This window comes from Solea solea, chromosome 18 (genome assembly GCF_958295425.1).
Source record: "Solea solea chromosome 18, fSolSol10.1, whole genome shotgun sequence".
Taxonomy (NCBI): Eukaryota; Metazoa; Chordata; class Actinopteri; order Pleuronectiformes; family Soleidae; genus Solea; species Solea solea.
In genome coordinates, this window is record NC_081151.1 from 10,214,665 (window position 1) to 10,234,293 (window position 19,629).

The 19,629-nt window shown below is 40.0% G+C and overlaps 1 protein-coding gene across 1 annotated transcript; it reads left to right on the forward strand.

Annotated features, from left to right (window-relative positions):
- Positions 1 to 2,294: 2,294 nt before the first annotated feature.
- LOC131445365 (protein delta homolog 1) lies at positions 2,295 to 12,962 on the forward strand. Its single transcript, XM_058616409.1, has 6 exons — positions 2,295 to 2,743; positions 3,127 to 3,205; positions 3,379 to 3,442; positions 4,940 to 5,070; positions 5,758 to 5,899; positions 11,505 to 12,962. The coding sequence occupies exons 2-6, from the start codon at positions 3,154 to 3,156 to the stop codon at positions 12,292 to 12,294; spliced, it is 1,179 nt and encodes a 392-aa protein (XP_058472392.1). The 5' UTR covers positions 2,295 to 2,743; positions 3,127 to 3,153; the 3' UTR covers positions 12,295 to 12,962.
- Positions 12,963 to 19,629: the final 6,667 nt, after the last annotated feature.

The window sequence follows — 19,629 nt, forward strand, 5'->3', positions numbered from 1 at the left end:
TCTAGAAATAAACTTTGCCGAAAGCAGAGTCACAAAATAAACAATGAATAACGATTTTGTAAAACTTAAAACTTTCTGATTAATCCTTTAAACCTCCAACAAATGAGACGTCCAATAACCAAGACGCGACACGGACCGGAGGCGGAATCTAAATGTAATGCTTTACAGTTTTCTCATTCACCCGTTCACTCACACATTCATGCAGCACATTCTGTGTGCAGCGCATTTTTATATCACACACACACACACACACATTCACACTGTTGCAGGCACAGCTGCCCAGGAGGAACTTGGAGTTGAGAGTCTTGCTCAAGGACACGTCGGCATGTCGAGTAGTAGTAGTAGAGCCGGGAATCGAACCCACAACCTCCCAGTTGAAGGACGACGGCTAAGATGAGATGAGACCGTGTGTAAAATCAGACGCTAGGAGAGGGGGGGGGGAATGTAATGGATGGATGAATGTTCCACTTAATATTAAACTCACACAGAAAAGACATTTCATTAAAAAGGAACGACTGCTGTGGCTGAAGAGAGACAGACAGAGAGAGAGAGAGAGAGAGGTGTCACTGCTATTATTATTCCCTCACTATGAGCTTCACCTCAGGTGGTTTGAAAATAAACTCAAAACCCAGATTGAACGAGGGGCTGTCAGAGTGGAGACGTGTCCTTGTCTCGGGTCTGATTCTCTGTGAGAGCAATGAGGAGCTCCTTTGTACTTTTCCATCTTCTTTTACATACTGTATATACAACATGTGCTCCCCGTGTCCTGGCTGCAGGCCCGCACACCTGCTTTGATCCACATCTTATCGAGGTGTGCTGTCATTTATCATATAAACCCCCACAAGGAAACACATTTGGCCCCTTTTTCAAACAACACGGTCTGAGAAGGACACAAAATGTACAGGTGAAGACGATTAGTGAGAGTGTCTCACATTTCCCCTGATGGCTGCTTGGGCACCATTTTCCTGAGCTAATAATGACGGAGCTCATAAAAACTCATCATTAGATGTATAATAGTAAGCCATATTCTTTGCGGGGAGGAAAATGCCATTGCCTGCCTTAGGGAGGGATAAAAGAGGATTGTGGGCGGGCAGTGAGTGGACTACAAATACAAAGAGCCATCATCTGTTTTAAAGTTGATTGGATTTCTTTGTGAGGAACAGCTTTGTCGTCTTTGATCACATGTACAGCACGTGTATGATGGATGCGACACACTTGTACTTAAAGTACTACGTGTATTTCCAGCTCATGTATTCAGTCTTCTCTTCCATCCATCATCCATCATCCATCCATCATGCTTAACCCTAGAACCAGTAACTACAACAATTCATATAATACAATAGTTTTTACTACAATTTTCATTGCGCCGCTTGAGTCAAATGTTCCGTGTGTTATTAACATGTGTATTCATTCATTCATTCATTCATTCATTCATCCATTCATTCTTCTTCTACCACTTTATCTACCTACCATGACCGTGTTACCCCGAATGTTTTTATTATTACTTAAAGGGATCATTTGTTTTAAAGCTGAAACAATTAAAAAATTACTATTTTGATAATCGATTAATCGGTTTGAAACTTTTTTCATGATTAAAACAAGATTTCCGATTGTTTAAGCTTCTTAAATGTGAATATTTTCTATATTTCTTTGCTCTGGATAACAAAGAAATCATGAAAAGTGAATAATTTTGGTTTGGGGACAAAACAAGACCTTTGAGAACATCATCATTTCCCGGTTTGACGAACACCGTTCAACATTTTTTTTTTTAAGGTTTTCTGATATTTTATGGACCAAACGATGAATCGAGAAAATAATCGTTAGTTGCAGCTCTAATTTGTTTGTTTCCTCACTTCAATGCAACAAACACCTCAGCACCATGAAGACAGAAGAAACCATGTGCAAAATAAACAAAGCCAACCATAGCAACTTCCACATCTGATCATCCTGTAAATCAACATAATAACAATAATATATAATATAATAAAAACTCTTTTTTGATTTTATCCCTGAGAAACTTTAGGGACTCTATGGTTGGTTTTTATTATGACTGATAATTATCTCTATCAATGTTAGATATTTTGATTTAGATTTTTTTTCCTTGAGTAAAAGCTGAAGAAACCATTGAAATATAAAACTCTGCTTACACATTCTACTGAGCATTTATTCTTATTGTTATTGAATGAAACTATATTGTACTGTAATATACAGCATATATTATATCATTATTATTATTATTTTTATTATTAATGCTGCTACCTTAAACTATGTCAGTGTTGACATTATTAGTGATATTTTCTGATATTTATATCATTTCTGATTCTCATCGTGTGTACATTCAACATGTAGTTATGCAATGTTGTTAATGCAGAGTCTGTCCCCGCACTGACTCACGCGCTGGGACATCGCAGGCTCACGGTGCAACATTACTGTACAAGTCCAGCACTCAGTGGGAGGAGCGTGTTCAGTGGGACGCGCGTGTCGATGCAGCAGGACCGTCCAAACCTCCGGGTCCACCTCGAGCAGCAGCAGCAGCAGTCCCGTCCAAACCTCCGGATCCAGCTCCAGCAGGAGGACGGTCCAAAATCTCCGTCCAAACCTCCTGCAGCAGTCCCGTGATCTTACCTGCGCTCTCACTTCTAACAGAACCACGCTTGGATTTAATTTGATGTAAAAAAAAAAGAGTCCAATTTCATGTAATATGACCAAAGCCACTTGGGAACCGAGCGCCGGTGCGGCATAGGTGAGCTCGTTCATCAGATTATTTAACTGGATGAGATAAAGATAAAGATAAAGATAATGTGTTGCTTTGGAGAAGAAATGCGTTTTTCTCTTTCCCCTCTGTTACCGCATGCTTGTGCGTAATGGTTATTTTTGGAAGCAGACGCATGAGGCACAAGCAGGCGCACCAGTTTTGTTCTATTCCCTCAGGTTGAATTATTACAGTAACATTTCATGTTGCGTTGTGTGCTTTTTACTAACGATATAGCGTTTTTTTTTCTTTTTTTTTTTTTTTTAGCAAATTAACTTTTGAGTTCTCTGATCGCTTTTAGATAAAAAAAAAAAAGCAAGCAAAATCACTTGTTCTGAAGCACAGAGCGACTTGACTCGCTTCATGTTTTGCAGGACAAAAGAGGATCTGACTGGAACACAATGCATCTCACAGCGCTGGCCTTAATTCTGCTCGTGACAGGCATCGCCAAAGGTAATCTGAGATTTTTCTCAGACATTTCATTTAGTCAGATTAATCAATGTTTCACTGATTTACTCTCTGCCCGGACAGAAAGTATAGCAGAATTAAAAAAAATTAGTTGTTTTATTTAACATAAACACGCTGATCTTTCTGTCTTTCTTTCTTCTTTTCTTTCTTTACTAAAGGTTGGGAATGCAGTTCACGCTGCAGCACAGAAAATGGATTTTGTGAGAAGCCGGGGAAGTGCAGGTACCTAAACCACCTCACCTTCATACATGTATCACTGCACTGACATGTATCACTGACACAGACATGTATCACAGACATTACATTACATGTCATTTAGCAGACACTTTCATCCAAAGCGACTTACAAGGGAATTGAGTACAATCAGCCAGGGGTGGAGTTGAACTTGCGACCATGATGTCTTTTGCAGAAATGATCACTGACATGTATCACTGACACAGCCATGTATGACAGACATGTATCACTGACATCACAGACATGTATTACTGACATCACAGACATGTATGACAGACATGTATCACTGACATCACAGACATGTATCACTGACATGTATCACTGACATCACAGACATGTATCACAGACATATATCACAGACATGTATCACTGACATCACAGACATATATCACAGACATATATCACTGACATCACAGACATATATCACAGACATATATCACTGACATGTATAACTGACATCACAGACATATATCACTGACATGTATAACTGACATCACAGACATATATCACAGACATGTATCACAGACATATATCACAGACATATATCACAGACATGCATCACAGACGTATATCACTGACACTGACATATCACTGACATGTATCACTGACATGTATCACAGACATCACATACATTATCACTGACATGTATCACTGACATGTATCACAGACATGTATCACTGACATGTATCACAGACATTATCACAGACATGTATCACTGACACTGACATATCACTGACATGTATCACTGACATGTATCACAGACATTATCACAGACATGTATCACATACATTATCACAGACATATATCACTGACATGTATCACTGACATGTATCACAGACATATATCACAGACATTATCACTGACATGTATCACTGACATGTATCACTGACATTATCACTGACATGTATCACAGACATATATCACAGACATTATCACTGACATGCATCACAGACATGTATCACAGACATATATCACAGACATTATCACAGACATTATCACTGACATGCATCACAGACATGTATCACAGACATTATCACTGACATGCATCACAGACATGTATCACTGACATGTATCACAGACATATATCACAGACATTATCACTGACATGCATCACAGACATGTATCACAGACATTATCCTGTGGGTTGCTAGCAACCTTATTTCCATAAATGACTGTAAAGAAGATAAATGCATGTTGGATCCTTCTGTTGTTTTTCCCTCTGTTGCCGCGTGTTTGCTCAAAGTGCCAGAGCAGAGCTTTGTTTGAACACTGGAAATTATTGCTTCCCACTTTGAAAGTTTGGCTATTGTATGTTCTCGTGAGCCACTATGGACATTTAAACTGATTATTCAAATACTGTTCAATCAAATGGTATCTTTAAAGACACTTTTACTGTTAGGATAAAGCAAGCAGATGTTATGGGGACAGGCACATGTCAGCACGTTTATTAATAGCCCTGGATCGTTCCCTTTTCCTCTCCCTCAGGTGCAAACCAGGATGGCAAGGAGATAACTGTGACCAGTGTCTACCCTTCCCTGGCTGTCTGCACGGCACATGTGAGAAGGCATGGCAGTGTGTCTGCGAGGAGGGCTGGGTGGGAAGCCTGTGTGACCAAGGTGAGGCTCATTACACTCCTATCTCCACCTACCTCTGGACAATTGCGTGCCAGAGGTGAGAGTGTGTCACAAAAGCCTCAGGGACTCCGACTGCAACTAAACGTCTGGATAATAAAGGTTGTGCTTCTTTTGAGTAGAAATGATTCAACTAAAGAAAAAAAAAAAGATATGATGGGGAAATCTGGGACAAGAGCGATAACAGCAGCTTCCAAGTAACTGCAGAAATCCTTTTTTTTTTAATAAAGTACCTTTCTTTTGCATTGTGATGTTAGGAAAGGTTCAGATAATAATCCTCAGGGGTTTTAAAAATGAAAATGTTCAAGCTTCCCTATCGTCACGTGTCCATTTCAGTGCATGCCCCAATTCAAATGAAACCCTTAAGTAATAATTCTGATGTTGACTGTAATAATGTGAAAATATATTCCTGCCTGGAAATGAAAAGAAAGAGAAAACAGTATTTTATTTTTTACTTACTTATATTAAGTACAGCTTGTATTGTGTTGCAGCAGCATACTGTGGAACTGTTCACTGTGTAAAATGTGTGGTTGTGTTCTCACTTTGTCTTGTTTGGGGTGTGAATGAGAGAGTGGGGGGAAAAAAAGAGACACAGAGACAAACAGATCTACGATGTGTGAGAGAAAGGAGATCTAAAAACAGCACTGCTTTGTTTTTTTTTCTCAACAACAGAAATCCGCCAGTGCTCTTCCAGGCCTTGTGCTGTTAATGCCACCTGCATAGAGACAGGAGAGGGGGGATACCTGTGCATCTGTCCCCATGGCTACGCTGGAGAAAACTGCCACCTGAAGAAAGGAGCCTGCCACACAAACGGGTAACAGCAGCTTTAATCTGAGTTTCTATTGAATTAACAGAAAAGTCCAAGGCTTCAAAGTCTTATCTTCATGTCTTCATCATTAGGAACAATAATCAATCATTTCTGTCGGCTCTCTCTGAATTGCCAAGGCAGCCAATCGAAACCACCCGACGCCCAGGCCAGTGTGTATGTAGCTGCTAATGGCAGGCAGTTTAATGAGAAAGTATTGGATGTTCTCCTTTTCATTGCTACACAATTTCATTGCTACACAATTAAGTACAACACTTAACCAGTGCATGCACAGCTCTGCTTCTGCTCAGAAACTTATGGAATGGAATAAGAGATTGAGAACGTGTGTCTGGAACATTAGAATGACATGGACCCTTGTTTAGTATACATTGAAACGAATGCAAATACACACATTTCTTCTAAAATGTTGTTATGTTCCGCGTTGTATTTACATTTGCGGTAGAACGCGATTAGAACGCGTTATGACACAATTTCCGTGTTCCCGTAGCAACCTCAAGCATCAACTGTTCTCTATGTGGCAACACAGAATAGGTTGTTTTCCTGCCGTGAGCTCGACGCTGACTGGAAAATGTGGCACGAACGTAACTTCCGGGGAAGCTCAGCTTCCATGAGAGTAGTGGATGGAGCAGTGGGCAGTCCTGCGTGAACTTTGTGATGAAGTCTGTGGACAAACAATGCCGCTCGTTGCTCAGTGACAAAGACCATTTTCATTTGTACATATACAGTGCAAATAAGAACACACTATTCTAGTATTTCAGTTTTACATAATTATCATATCTCCTTGTTCTGGTTGTTCGTGTGAATGATTTATGTATAAATAAGTGGGCCTGAAATGAGCTTCCCCGGTTTCAAAGATACAGACTTAGCATTTTATTTTTAAACACGAATTAAAATTGCATATTTATTCCCATCACCTCCTGAGGGAAATATCAGGCTCATTCAGCAGCTCAGCGCTCCACCGTGTTCACCAGTTAAATATTACCCGTGTTTGCTCTTTAGTGCTGAGCAAGTATTCGGCTTTAGCGCTGAGCGGGTGAGAGAGAAGAAGAACGCCGAAGAAGTCGTACTGTATAGAACAGCTATTAAGCCTCAGGATTATGTTGTTTAAAGTGGTCGTAAATTTACTGCATACAACAAAATGGCCAGACTTGTCTTGTGTAAAACACAGAGCCACGTCCACTGCCAACAGCGCTAAGTTTACATTGCCAATGTTTCCTGTCAGGTATTAAACGTGCTTTCACAGCATGTCCATGAACTCTCTGATGTAGAAAGAAGACGCACTGTATGAAGGTGCATCTCAGTTTCAGGGGCTTTATCATTCTGCAGCAACATCTCTAACGTGAATGCATCAGAATCCCTCAGTGAGGCTGTCACATTTGAGTTATGTCGGCGTCCCGTAATCCACTGCTCCCCAGGCAGAAGGCTTAATGGCACGTTCAGATATTTGTCTTGAATTTGCCTTCAGGTGGTCATCAATCACTGATTTAACTGAACTGAATCCATCATTGTAAAACGTCACAGCGGAAAGGAATCGATGACACAACATTGTTTATGCTCTAAGAGCCAGGGTCCTTATGGAACCCAGTGTGGGACACATTTAAAAAAGCCATTCCTTGTGTTTTAGTGTAGACAAAGAATATACTTACTAAACTTTGGTAAAAATGATGATGTCATAGTCCGGCCTCTCTCTTGTGCTGGCATTCACTGAATCTACCTTTTGTTGTTGTTGTTGTTGTCATACTTTTGTGTTTGGAGATTGTTTGGCAGTGTACTGTCCACGCACATCCAAGATATTATGATGTTAATAATAATAATAATAATAATAATAACAATAATAATAATAATAATAATGATAATAATAATGATAATTAATCATTTAAATCATAGGACATTAAAACATAGGATAAAAAAGATATTGCAGCCGAAGAGAGGAGGACGATCTGATATCACTAGAACACGTCCTGTCTACTGACTAGTGTTATGTCAGAAAAAAAGTCAATAAACAGGCAACACTGTTGTTTTGTCTGTTTGCTTTATGATAACATTTATTGTCTTTCTTTTATTTCCCTTCATTTCCCCAGGCTGGGTTCATATTTATATATATATATATATATATATATACACTCAGTGTGTGTGTGTGTGTGTGTGTGTGTGTGTGTGTGTGTGTACAACGTCTCTCTCTCTGTTTTTGGTGTAGCAGCGTTACAGCGCCACTTACAGTCCTGGCATTTTGAGCATTTTGAGTCATTTTAAGTTGTTTTGAGTCGTTTTGGGGGGCTTGGTGTGGATGGAGACATTTCCAGAAACGTTGCCGTGTTTATGGGAACATTTTTCAAAAAAGTTTGTTTTCCGTTTTATTCCGTTTCCATGTGGGCGTGGCCTTAAAGCTGCAGCGTTAAACGTTGATTTTTTATCGACGCGATCATTCCACCAAGTTTCACCCGTGTTAACAGAAACAAAGCACCATTATTTATACGCTGTGTCCTTTATTTGAAACCAGGCTCTGTCAAGCAATACTATCAGGCCTGACTGAGGGAGCGTTTGCGTCTCCTGAGGATTGACTTGCCAACTTTTCCTCTTTGCGTTTACGGTCCTACTACAGCCGCGTCGTTTGCAGCCGCGTCACAGTGTTGCTATTGCGTCTGTCTGTTGTGACACAACAACAAATCAAGCAAATGTCGTTTGGTAGCAACAAGAGAGCTAATCACCGCGATACTGAGAGACACGGAGCGCCGTGTGGAGCAGATGGCTTTAATCAGCACTGCGTGAACTCTTTCGATATTGGTTTGAACGTGAAGGGCGTTTGTTTACTTCTAAGCCTCAGAGATGAACAGAGGTGACCGTTAACTGGGGACATCATGAAAGGTTGAACCACGTAATGAAAAAATCTTTTCATCAGGAGGCTGCAGTTAAACCAAGGGAACCACATTTGCTCGAGGCATTTCCCCGCTACTTAAGTCACTGCGGCTGAGTCGATGAAACATTTGACTTAATGAAATGACAACGAGTAGCTGAATGCACCAGTAGTTCTGTCCTCATTTGGAGAGATTCAGTCAGGCCATGGAAAAGACTTCCTTTATGGGTCGCTTCCCCTCTGAGAGCGTCACGCTAGAAATGTATTGATTTATTTGACAAGGACCATGAGGACAATGTATATTAGTAAACATGTCTGTAAATATGCAAATTGGGTCGTTTTGGTCTGTAGTTTATGGTCTGGCGTCACAATGGACTCCTTGAAATGCTTTGATAACAATAATCGCAATTATAAGAAGTGTTTTGATGATCGATTAGATCATCGAAAAGTTTCTCTGGTTTTTCAGCTTCTTGGATATTTTCTGGTTTGTTTGTTCCATTTTTATTTGTGGACAAAACAAGACATTTGACAACATCAGCATTTTATTGTGGACCAAACAGTGTCTTTATTATCATGTGCACATGAGGTCGCTTTTAGTGTGTGTGTGTGTGTGTGTGAGAGTGTGTTTGTAACAGGATGTATCATCGTAGTTTGACCTTTGTCTGAGTTGTAGAACCAGGATGTATATTTTTTTTCAGACGGATTGAAGTCAGTGTCTCTCTGTGTCTGTCTGTGTCTCTCTGTGTGTGTCTGTCTGTGTCTCTCTGTGTCTGTCTGTGTCTCTCTGTGTGTGTCTGTCTGTGTCTCTCTGTGTCCCTCTGTGTCTGTCTGTGTCTGTCAGTGTCTCTCTGTGTCTGTCAGTGTCTCTCTGTGTCTCTCTGTGTCTCTCTGTGATACCTGCTGCATATGAAACAGTTTAAAAATGCTGATTTTTACCCTGGTGAGGATTTAAAGCAGACGTCTTCTTCACCCACTCGGCGGGATTTGATTTGACCTCACCTGCTCCTCTCTCCTGTCGTCAAATCCATGCAATTCATTCCATATTTCTCTTCAAGGTTAAGGTCGGTTTCATTTTGGTCTACTTTGCCGCCTCTGCGATAACGTCTGAGGCAAACCTCAGTGACAGAGGAAGGTGATGCTCTTACCATGAAGCAAAAATGCACAGGGAACCAAAGTAGACAACAAAACAACAATTCCCATGATCCCTTGCTGCTTTCCAACATCTTCAAATGAGGTGTTTTAAAATTCAGTTTTTGCTTTATGATTCAAGTCTGATTTAATCTTCACAAAAAACAAAAAAAATAGATTTAGAGCTTTAGAAATCACCTTCAGTGCTGGATTACAGACAGGACGGATCGATGTGGAATCCTCCAGCTGCCCATCACATGAATATGAAAGAGTTTGTGAACACAATTCTCTCCGCGCTCTGGAGCTGTCAGGCAGCCTTGTTATTGACTTGAATGACAACAAAAAAAAAAGTCAATATCTTACTGCGGCAGTGTCAGTAAACTGGCAGCTCTCCTCGATCACTGAATCCTTTCAGTCTCATTATTATTCTGACAGTGAGATTTCTGTAACTCCACTCGTGTCTCTGAGGAATTTATCTCCATTAAAAAAAAAAGAAAAGAAGAAGAACGAGCATCAATCAGCTCGTGGTACGAGGCGCCACAGACGCCAACGCAGTTAGAGCCATTACTCTTCTGACTTAACGGAGACTGACGTTCACTTGAGTAATCAAATCAGCTTCTATTAGAAAATATTGATCGTTTTTATCAGTGAACTCATCGTCACATTGATCACATGCTGCTTCGTGAAAGATTACACTGCAGAGGCAAAGTGAAGACTCGTTTTATGTCTTATTAACGCTAAAGATCTTCAATTTGTGTTGCAACTCGAATCCATACCAAAGTAGCAATGAGATTTTTTTTTTTCTCGGGCTGAAACGACGAGGAGTAGATAATTATTTAATCAAGTCATTTCTCTGCTTTCAGCCTCTCAGTGCTTTTATTCAAAAGCGATGCAGTGTTATGTATTTTTAAAATGGTCACTTCTCATGATTGTCTTGTCTTCATATCTGTTGTGATCGCTTTTGTTCTGAAGCAGTCAGCGGACGTTATAATCAAGTGTTTGTTTTGTGTGGGAAATAAGTTTCATTCCACTGTCTGTCACAGACATAATTCCTGGTAACTATTGAATCAAAGAGCTGAGACGAAAACAATGTACGAGACGTCAGAAAAAAACATTATAGTGGGATGAAAACACAGGAAAAAGTGACTTTTTTTACTCGAGAAATAATATAACGTGTTTTGTATTGAACTTGTTCCACAACAGAAAAAAAATGAATGTTCCACTTTCCTGCGTATGGATTTATGTGCTTTATGATTTATGAGACACCGGCTATCTAAAAACCTGCAGTTACACTCAAATGAATCATAGAATCATGTCACCTGTGGCTCCTTAGTTTGATATTGAAAAGTTTGCAAGATTAGAATATAATATAATCTTTTTCTGTTGTTCTTTAAAAAAAAACAAACAATACTGTGGGTTCTAAACTGTTTTATTTAACCATTAAATCATCCATTTTTTTATCTTCTACAACTGCCCTTTAAAGAGTAAATGGCCATTTTAACATCTGCCTGTTAAAATGATTAAAGTCTTTTGCTCTACAGCTGCAGACAACATTGTCAGCCCCTATTTTCCCCCCACTGTGTACTCACATTGTGCTGCTCTGTCCTTCAGCTCTCATTGTCAGAATGGCGGAACGTGTACAGATGCCAGCGGATCAGCAGCTTACGCGTCCTGTTTGTGTCCCCCCGGCTTTTCTGGAGACTTTTGTGAGCTCAGCGTCGACAGCTGCCAGCCGAACCCATGCCTCAACGGTGGCAACTGTACAAACCACGGTCTGGCCTTTGCGTGCGCGTGTGCGCGCGGCTTCACCGGATTCACTTGTAACAACACCACCAGCTTCTCGCCCTGTGCCGGCCAGCCCTGTGCCAACGGCAGCACGTGCGTCGGTCAGCCCGACGGAGCGTTCCGGTGTGTTTGCCAGAAGTGGTTTACAGGCCCCACGTGTTCCCTGCACCACAGGCCGAGGAGCAGGCCAAAGCCGGGCGGCGCCAGGCCCGCGGACCACCGCGTGTTTGCGCTGACGCCGCAGCATTACTCGCTGCCGGCTCACGCCTTCCACAGGCTGCTCCGACCGCCCGACAGAGACCTGCTGAAGATCACGCTCAAGGAGACCGTCCACTCCTCCGGAGTCCTCGTCACTCAGGGTCAGCTCGTCTGCTTTGGCATACTGGCCCTGCTCACCTGCATGGTCATCCTGGGCACCACAGGCATTGTGTTTTTTGGCCGCTGTGAGACGTGGCTGGCTAATGCCAAGTACAGCCAGCTGGTCAGGCAGCAAAGGGAGCACCTGCTGAGAGAAGCTGGAGGCGCTCACCAGGAAGAGCCGGAACACTCTGTAAACATCATTCTGCCAGAGAAGATTAGACTCACCAGCTTTGGGAGGCACTACACCTCCATTTGATTAGATCGCATCTTCCTCTTCCCTCGTCTCCCTCTGGAGAAGTCCAATATGAATGTCTAATAATAGCAACAAAGAAACCACTGCCGCCTGACTGCAGCCGTACCGTCGTGTTTATAACGTGAGAGACTGTGGACCTTGGAATGATTGGAATCACTGAATGTAAAGTCAAAGACGACACTGGATTGTAAATGTATTTCTAAATCAAAAATCCAAAATGTCAACCGCTCTTAATTTGGCAACAACAATGATGTAAATATTATAAAAAAAGATAATAGTTTGAAGCACTTTTGAACGGGGTCAATGCTACATTTACATTTTGTAATTATTATAAGTGTTATGATTTCGTATTTGTTAATATTATTTGGGCTGTGATTTTTGAGCCAGAATATCAAACACAATCTTTTGGATCATCTAAGAATATATACAGTATATATATATTATCCCATCATAGGCTGTGGATGTCATTTTAACCTTTTGTTACACTTTTGTGATATTTCATATAGAAAGTGATCACTTTTTTAAAATCAAAGTGAACTGAAGGCGCAGACGTCCACACGCAACATACTGTGAACTGTTCATTTCATAACTAGTAACAGAAATGTGTGAAGTGAGCCTGTGAAGTCACCATAGAGTGTTACGTAATAAAATTGGACCGTGTTTTACCTAAACAGTTGTACTTTTAAATCTTTCAGATCATAACTCATGACAGAAAGTCCTTGCAAGGATGTCCATCAGTATTCCACAAGGTGACGTTCTAAAATTCATGGATAACAATAGTAATTATATTTGAGCATTAAAAATATCATTTTCCTGGTGTATTGACATGACAGAAACATACTAAATGATTTCATGCTGTTAATTTAGGGCCGCTGCGGCATAAACCTTACATTGGGTGGTGGCCTATAAGACGTTTGTTAATCACCGTGTATGATACCAACATCTGCTCTCTCCTCCCTCAGGAAATCCCCCACAGAAGCAGCTCACTGATTATTAACTCAAGGAGAACTGTTCACTTCCACTGTCTTCACCCTAGTCTGTGTCGCCTCCTTGTGGCGACAGATATTTATGCTCAGCAGCAAGTAACTGAGGCTGAGGGACCGTTCGTTTGTAAGCAACTGAATAGTTGGGCCGAGAAAGTGTCTTCAAACGTCTTCAGTCCGAAACAAAAACCCTTAAACTAACCATAATGTGGACGTTGCCTTTAATTAGCACGTCCTCGTCCTGTGCATCATTTCAATTTTAAGAATTACTGCTTTTTTTTTTTACTCCCCAAACCTGGCTGTCTCCATGACAACAGCAGTGTTCTTTTATTCTTTATTTATAATCTTTATTTTTCCAACCAAACATTTACTTTCGGTTAACTGTCAATTCTAGCAACACAATCTATTTGAATCAGTTCATAGTTTTTCAGAATAAAAGCTCTGAGCTCGATATGAAATATTTTTGTGCTGACCACTGATGTAAAGCCTCATCTTGTCACACTCGTCATAAGTTTAATCATTTTAAGCTGAAAGAATTACAGCCTGCACACTTGCACAGGCTGTTTCACTTACTTAATGGATTAGATGTGGCGATGGATGACTGTGTCATTCATGTCTTCAGTCGCTGACGTCGCAGATGCAATAATTACAAAACGATTACCATGTTTTTACTGCACTGTAATAGAGCGTGTTACCAAATTCTACAATTAAAGACATTAGTAAACGCTCTCTCTCTCTCACACACACACACACACGTTTGCAAAGCATTCATAGTGAGGACACTCATAGACATAATGCATTACCCTAACCTTAACCATCACAACTAAAAGCCTAACCCCAACACTAACCCTAACCTAAACCCAATTCTAATTCTAATGTGTTTTGCTCCTCACAAAGATACCTGTACAAGAACACACACACACACACACACACACACACACACGCACACACACACACACACACACACACACACACACAGGTTTCCATGTCTTCACCTTAAATGTTGAAATCTTGATTTTTGTCCCCATAAGGAAGACAAGTCCCCATAAGGTGACTATGTAAACAGATTTAGGTCCTCACAACATAAGGAATACTAGGTACAAACACACACACACATCGCTGTAAATGAATGCACATGTGTGTAATTGCTTTACATGCATATATTTTAACCTATCACCCTGAATACAACTCCAACAATTTTCAAAACCCAGGCCTTTACCCATGTACACATGCAGCATCTACATACAGTAGATTAATGCCTCATCCTAATCCTAATCAGCCATTTAAGATTTTTGTGGACTGAAAATGAAGTGATGTCAGCTTGTGATCGATCGCCAACTGCTGACTTATTGTTTATGATCATGTCAATGAAAGGCGGATTGTTTTCTTTGTTAAATAAGGTTCTTCCAGTCTTATATCAAGTACCTTAAAGTGATACTTGAGTAAAAGTACAAGTATGTGATCAGAAAATTACTTTGGTAGAAGTTGAAGTCACTTTTTTTTTATAATATTACTTAAGTAAAAGTCTTAAAGTTTGTGACATTTACTGCACTTAAGTATCAAAAGTCCTTTTCTGATATAAAATATACTTAAGTTTTAGAAGTAAAAGTAAAAGTTTTACTTTGTTTTAGTTTGTGGGTTCAATTCCTTGCTCTGCTCGTCTATACGCGTCCTTGAGCAAAGACACTTAAGCCCATGTTGCAGCGTGTGAATGGGTGGAAAGTGTATTATAAAGTAGTTCATTAAAACTAGAAAAGCTTTATATAAATACAGACCATAATACCAACTCTTCTTCTGATTTTATTTGGTAGTAACGAGTATTGCTAGAAATATGAATAACAAAGTAAAGTACAGACATGTGAATTTTAGTACAGAAACAAAGTATTTGTACAAACATCATTTCAAACATCTAGTGTTGTAGCAGATGATCCCGGCACCAAATAACCCAGATTATATTCCACAGATGTCATTCACAAACAGTGTTTCAGGGTAAAAAACACAAAAACAAAAACAAAACACTTCATCAACAGTGTGTCAAGTTATGTGTCCATGTATCTGGCTCCTTGCTGTGGGGGAGAACTGCTCCATTCTTTATAGACGACTGTGAATAATGATAGCGTGGAGACAGGGGAGCACAGAGGCGGAACATCTGATGAGATGAGGTGGCTTTGGCATTATTATCTGTTTTCATGAGTCATCTGCCTCTGATGTACTGCCCCATGCTGTGTCCTCACCTCCCTGACGCCTGTGAAGGTTACGAACACTGTGATTTTTCATGACAAGTGCCTCCACTCCTAAGCTGTGAAGACATTTGTGTTTCGATCCATACAGGTGGACACATCACTTGGCATAATAGGATCAAGTGTGATTATCCTCACTTAAGAGGTCAAAGGCTGATGAGAGGACTGTGAAGAACTAAGTGCCGCGTCTTTGCTTTCCAAGGAACCTATAATCACCATCAGTATAGTGTTTTAAAGGAGGCCGACCACTAATCAGACACAGCCATGTTCATCCTGTGTGAAAATGACTCAGATGATGAAAGAGAAGAATTACATGTCTAAATAAAAAAAAAAGATGAGTCAACTAATTTTGCATTTATATGCACAAAATCACCCATGTCTATTTATGGTAATTAAAAAAAAAAAAAAAAAAATTCAAATTCACAAACTTTCAAGGTTTCCCACCACCTATGTCTCTATAGGTGTGTTTCCACCAGACTGTTTTTATGAGCATTTTGATTTGCAAATAAATGGAAACACAGGTCATTTAAATATAAATAAAATATATATAAAAAAAATCACATTCAAGTACATTTAATGACTGATTTATTTGCTTATTTGTGTCACGCACTCAATAGTCTAGACACCACGAACAACATTGGAAACAACATCCTCTTCCTTGACAACCATGCGTTTTCGATAAACCTGGCAAAGATCTCATTCTTAAATAACCAATGTAACACATCACAATCAGATAGCCAAAATAAATCAAATTAAATTTCTCTCTGCTCCGTGTACCTAGGGCAGTGGGGCAGACACAACAGTCAAATCACATGGAAAAGTTGGCTTATCAATAAAAAACATGAGTTTCCTGTGCTACAGAAACACTGGATAGACTGATGAAGAAATACACTTGAACAAATTGTGACCATAAATCAACAGTTAATGGCACTATTTATTAATGCCAGGGTTCACAAATTGCAGAATGTGTACCTACAGTGGTACGCAAGCTTCCTCTGGTGGTATTTGGAGGAAAACCAGAAATACTGTTCTACTGTGCGTTGAAAATGAAACAACAAAATAATAATATTAAATTAAATAATAATAAGAGTCCCCTTAATCTAATTTCACTATCAGTGTGTGAAGTAAATCTGCCTCCTGTGAAAAGTCCATAGTTGTATACACTACTTTATTTTAATGATGTTACTACAAGAGCTCAATATTTTCAAGTTGACTTAACCAGGTGCAACCTTCTGTGGTGACACAGGCTTTTGCGCCACCTACTGCTCATCCCGTTGAACTAACTCCCAGTACTTGCTTTACAGCACTTGATAGAAACTTGTGTCCCATCTTTCTCTGCAGACAGCGTGCTTCCACCATCCTCTCTCATCCTTCCCAGTGGGGGTTTCTAATTAGAACAACCAATATCAATAATGGTCATAATGACACCAATGTGGTTACATTTGGGCTGACAACATGGGTCACAGGCAGATTTGTCCACATTTCCATGGTGGCCCTACCTGGGTACTAAGTGGGCATGGGCTTGCAGTGGGCAAATTACGCAAACACTGGTGGGGCCACCATGGAAACCACAGACAAGCCCACTTAGGACCCATATTGTCAGTCTGAATATAACCCTTATGGGGTCCACATGGACATGCTGGCCGGCATGTGAACTGAAGACACATTGAAATACAACAGGTTGCAAAAACAACAACAAACTAAAAACAACCCCCACACACCCACAACGTCCATCTCAGAACTTTAATTCTTTTCTGAGGTTGTGAGTGACACAGACAGAGAGATTTGTTTTCCGACCAGTAAACAGAAAAAGACATTTTGCTGGATTGCAGACACACACACAAAGACGCCTGCCATGCTGGATGAATATGTTGCCCAGGTGGACGCAGCAGACAGAGATGGGTCAGTGGACGTCTTCACAGATAATTGCGTTTCCCCTGGCAACTGATGGAATCTGAGGTTGGCTGTTTGAAAAAAGAAGAAGAAGATATTTCCAGCTTTTTCCCTCTTTCACAAGAATGTTAAATACGTGGTAAATGTCAAATACCTGCAGCCAGATTTCACAGATCTATTAAAGATTAGGAAACCTGTAAAATTGGACTTGGATCGCCTTTATCTATCTTAAAGGAACAGGAAACCACCAGGTCCAAATAAAGACAATTAATTGACTACTAACACAGGATCATTGAAATGAGTAACGCATACATGAACCATATGACCTCGTAGCAATGAAATGCAAGAAATAAGATATGACAGAAACATTTACCAAAGCTACAGTTAAATAAAAGCAGGGTGGGAATAACTGTATTTCACACACTTTCTATTGCTGGAACCCAAAGTAATAGCTGGTGTTTCAGCAGCCAGATGTAAAGAAAAATACAAAGGGAAATGTATAATTAACCAGTATACATTCTCTGTTCCTCTGTTTTAGCAGGCTGTTGATTTGGGGTGGCAAAATATTCAAATACTGTACCTCGCATGAAAATGTACCCAAAACAGTACATTGATTGAAAGAGAGTAGGTCATTCTATAGGGAAACTATACTTAGTTAACTACTTAGTTTGTGGTGTGACTGTGTAACAGGACTGACAAAATGATTAAAAAGTAAGTTTCCACACCCTAATTGCGCCAAAAGAACCAAACAAAATCTTAATTTTTGACCAGGTGACATTTCCAGCTGGGGATTTGGGCCCGAAAAACATCACTTGGTCGGTAATCAAGAGGTTTTCCTAGTGTGCAGACACGTTTGTTTTTTTTTTCGTCAGGAAAACGTAATCAAGGCTCTGATTGTGTGGTGAGGCCCCTTAATTAAAGGTCCAGTGTGTGAGAATTAGTGACACCTGATTGTGAGACTGCAGCTTGTGTATTATTTGTTACGATAAGACTGTTGTATTTCATCAGATGGAGGACAGAATTCCACCAGACATCGAAGTGTGCTGCATGCAGTTGAGTACATGTGTCACAAGATGGCAGCAGCTACATGTGAAGTGCAGTAATGCATCAGTGCAAGTCAAACAAATGGAGGCTTTTCATGTTCATACACGAACAAATATTCTCACCAAATACACCTATTCAACAAATAGAACCAAGATTGTGGCTCTAGTTGAAGCCTGATTCAATAAAGTCCTGGTACGCTCTGCAGCTGAGCTACAGAAGTTGTTCGACATTGCTTCTGGAAATTGGGATTTCATTTGGAGAATAGCATACTATATACTGTCAGATGAAAATGATAGAAAACTACTGTCAACATTTTCATATGCCAGTGGGAGATGTTTTAGATCAGGGATGGGCAAGATTTTATTTCCACAGTGACAATAAATGAGGCAAACAAAGAACCCCAAATAAAATATTTTAAATGTTAATATATTGTATATGCAGCACGCATATCATTCACATTTTAAAAGTAAAAATACTGTAAAAAACACTTTCTTTTTTGTCAGCTGTGACATGTAACCTCACCAAAACTGTGACGATTTCAAAATAAAAGTCTGCCTGTGTTTATTATTATGAAGATATGAAACCGACATGTTTGGTCTCACAATATCAGACTATGTGCAAAAAACCACACTTTGTTAAAAACTGAGGCAACTTTTCTGTTTCTGAGCCAACTTCAAAAAATCCGCAACGACGTCATGGGCCGGATAAAACCAGCTTGCGGCCCGGATCTGGCCCCTGGGCCTTATGTTGCCCATGTGTGGTTCAGACGTACCTGCCATCACCCATCAAGAGTGTGTAAATGAAAGATTCAGAGTATATACGTATGCCCAGTATGTGAGCAGAAGGTGTCAAACGACTCTGCATTATTTTGTAAAATCATTACTTCTTGTAATATGGAAATATGAATAGTTCTGTTCATTTGAATAGTTTCCCTGTTGCAGTTTCTGTTGTCAGACAGCTGGATGAGTAAAACATGATCTCTGGTTTTAGGACTGATAATCACAAACATGACGCGGAAACTACAAATTTGCACAGTGGATTCACATACTTACTTACAAGGAACAACACAGCTGAATATCTAAATATGTAAAAAAAAATAGAGATATCATTATCATCAATTACACGGGACACAGTCTCTGTCTTGGTAACAAAATAACATATTCAGTTTTAGTCAAGGA

Bases quoted from the DNA above. Each gene is read 5' to 3' on its own strand.
- LOC131445365 (XM_058616409.1), top strand. From the start codon at position 3,154: ATGCATCTCACAGCGCTGGCCTTAATTCTGCTCGTGACAGGCATCGCC. The intron at 3,443-4,939 runs GTACCTAAACCA...CCTCTCCCTCAG, and splicing joins GAGAAGCCGGGGAAGTGCAG to GTGCAAACCAGGATGGCAAG. The intron at 5,900-11,504 runs GTAACAGCAGCT...TCTGTCCTTCAG, and splicing joins GGAGCCTGCCACACAAACGG to CTCTCATTGTCAGAATGGCG.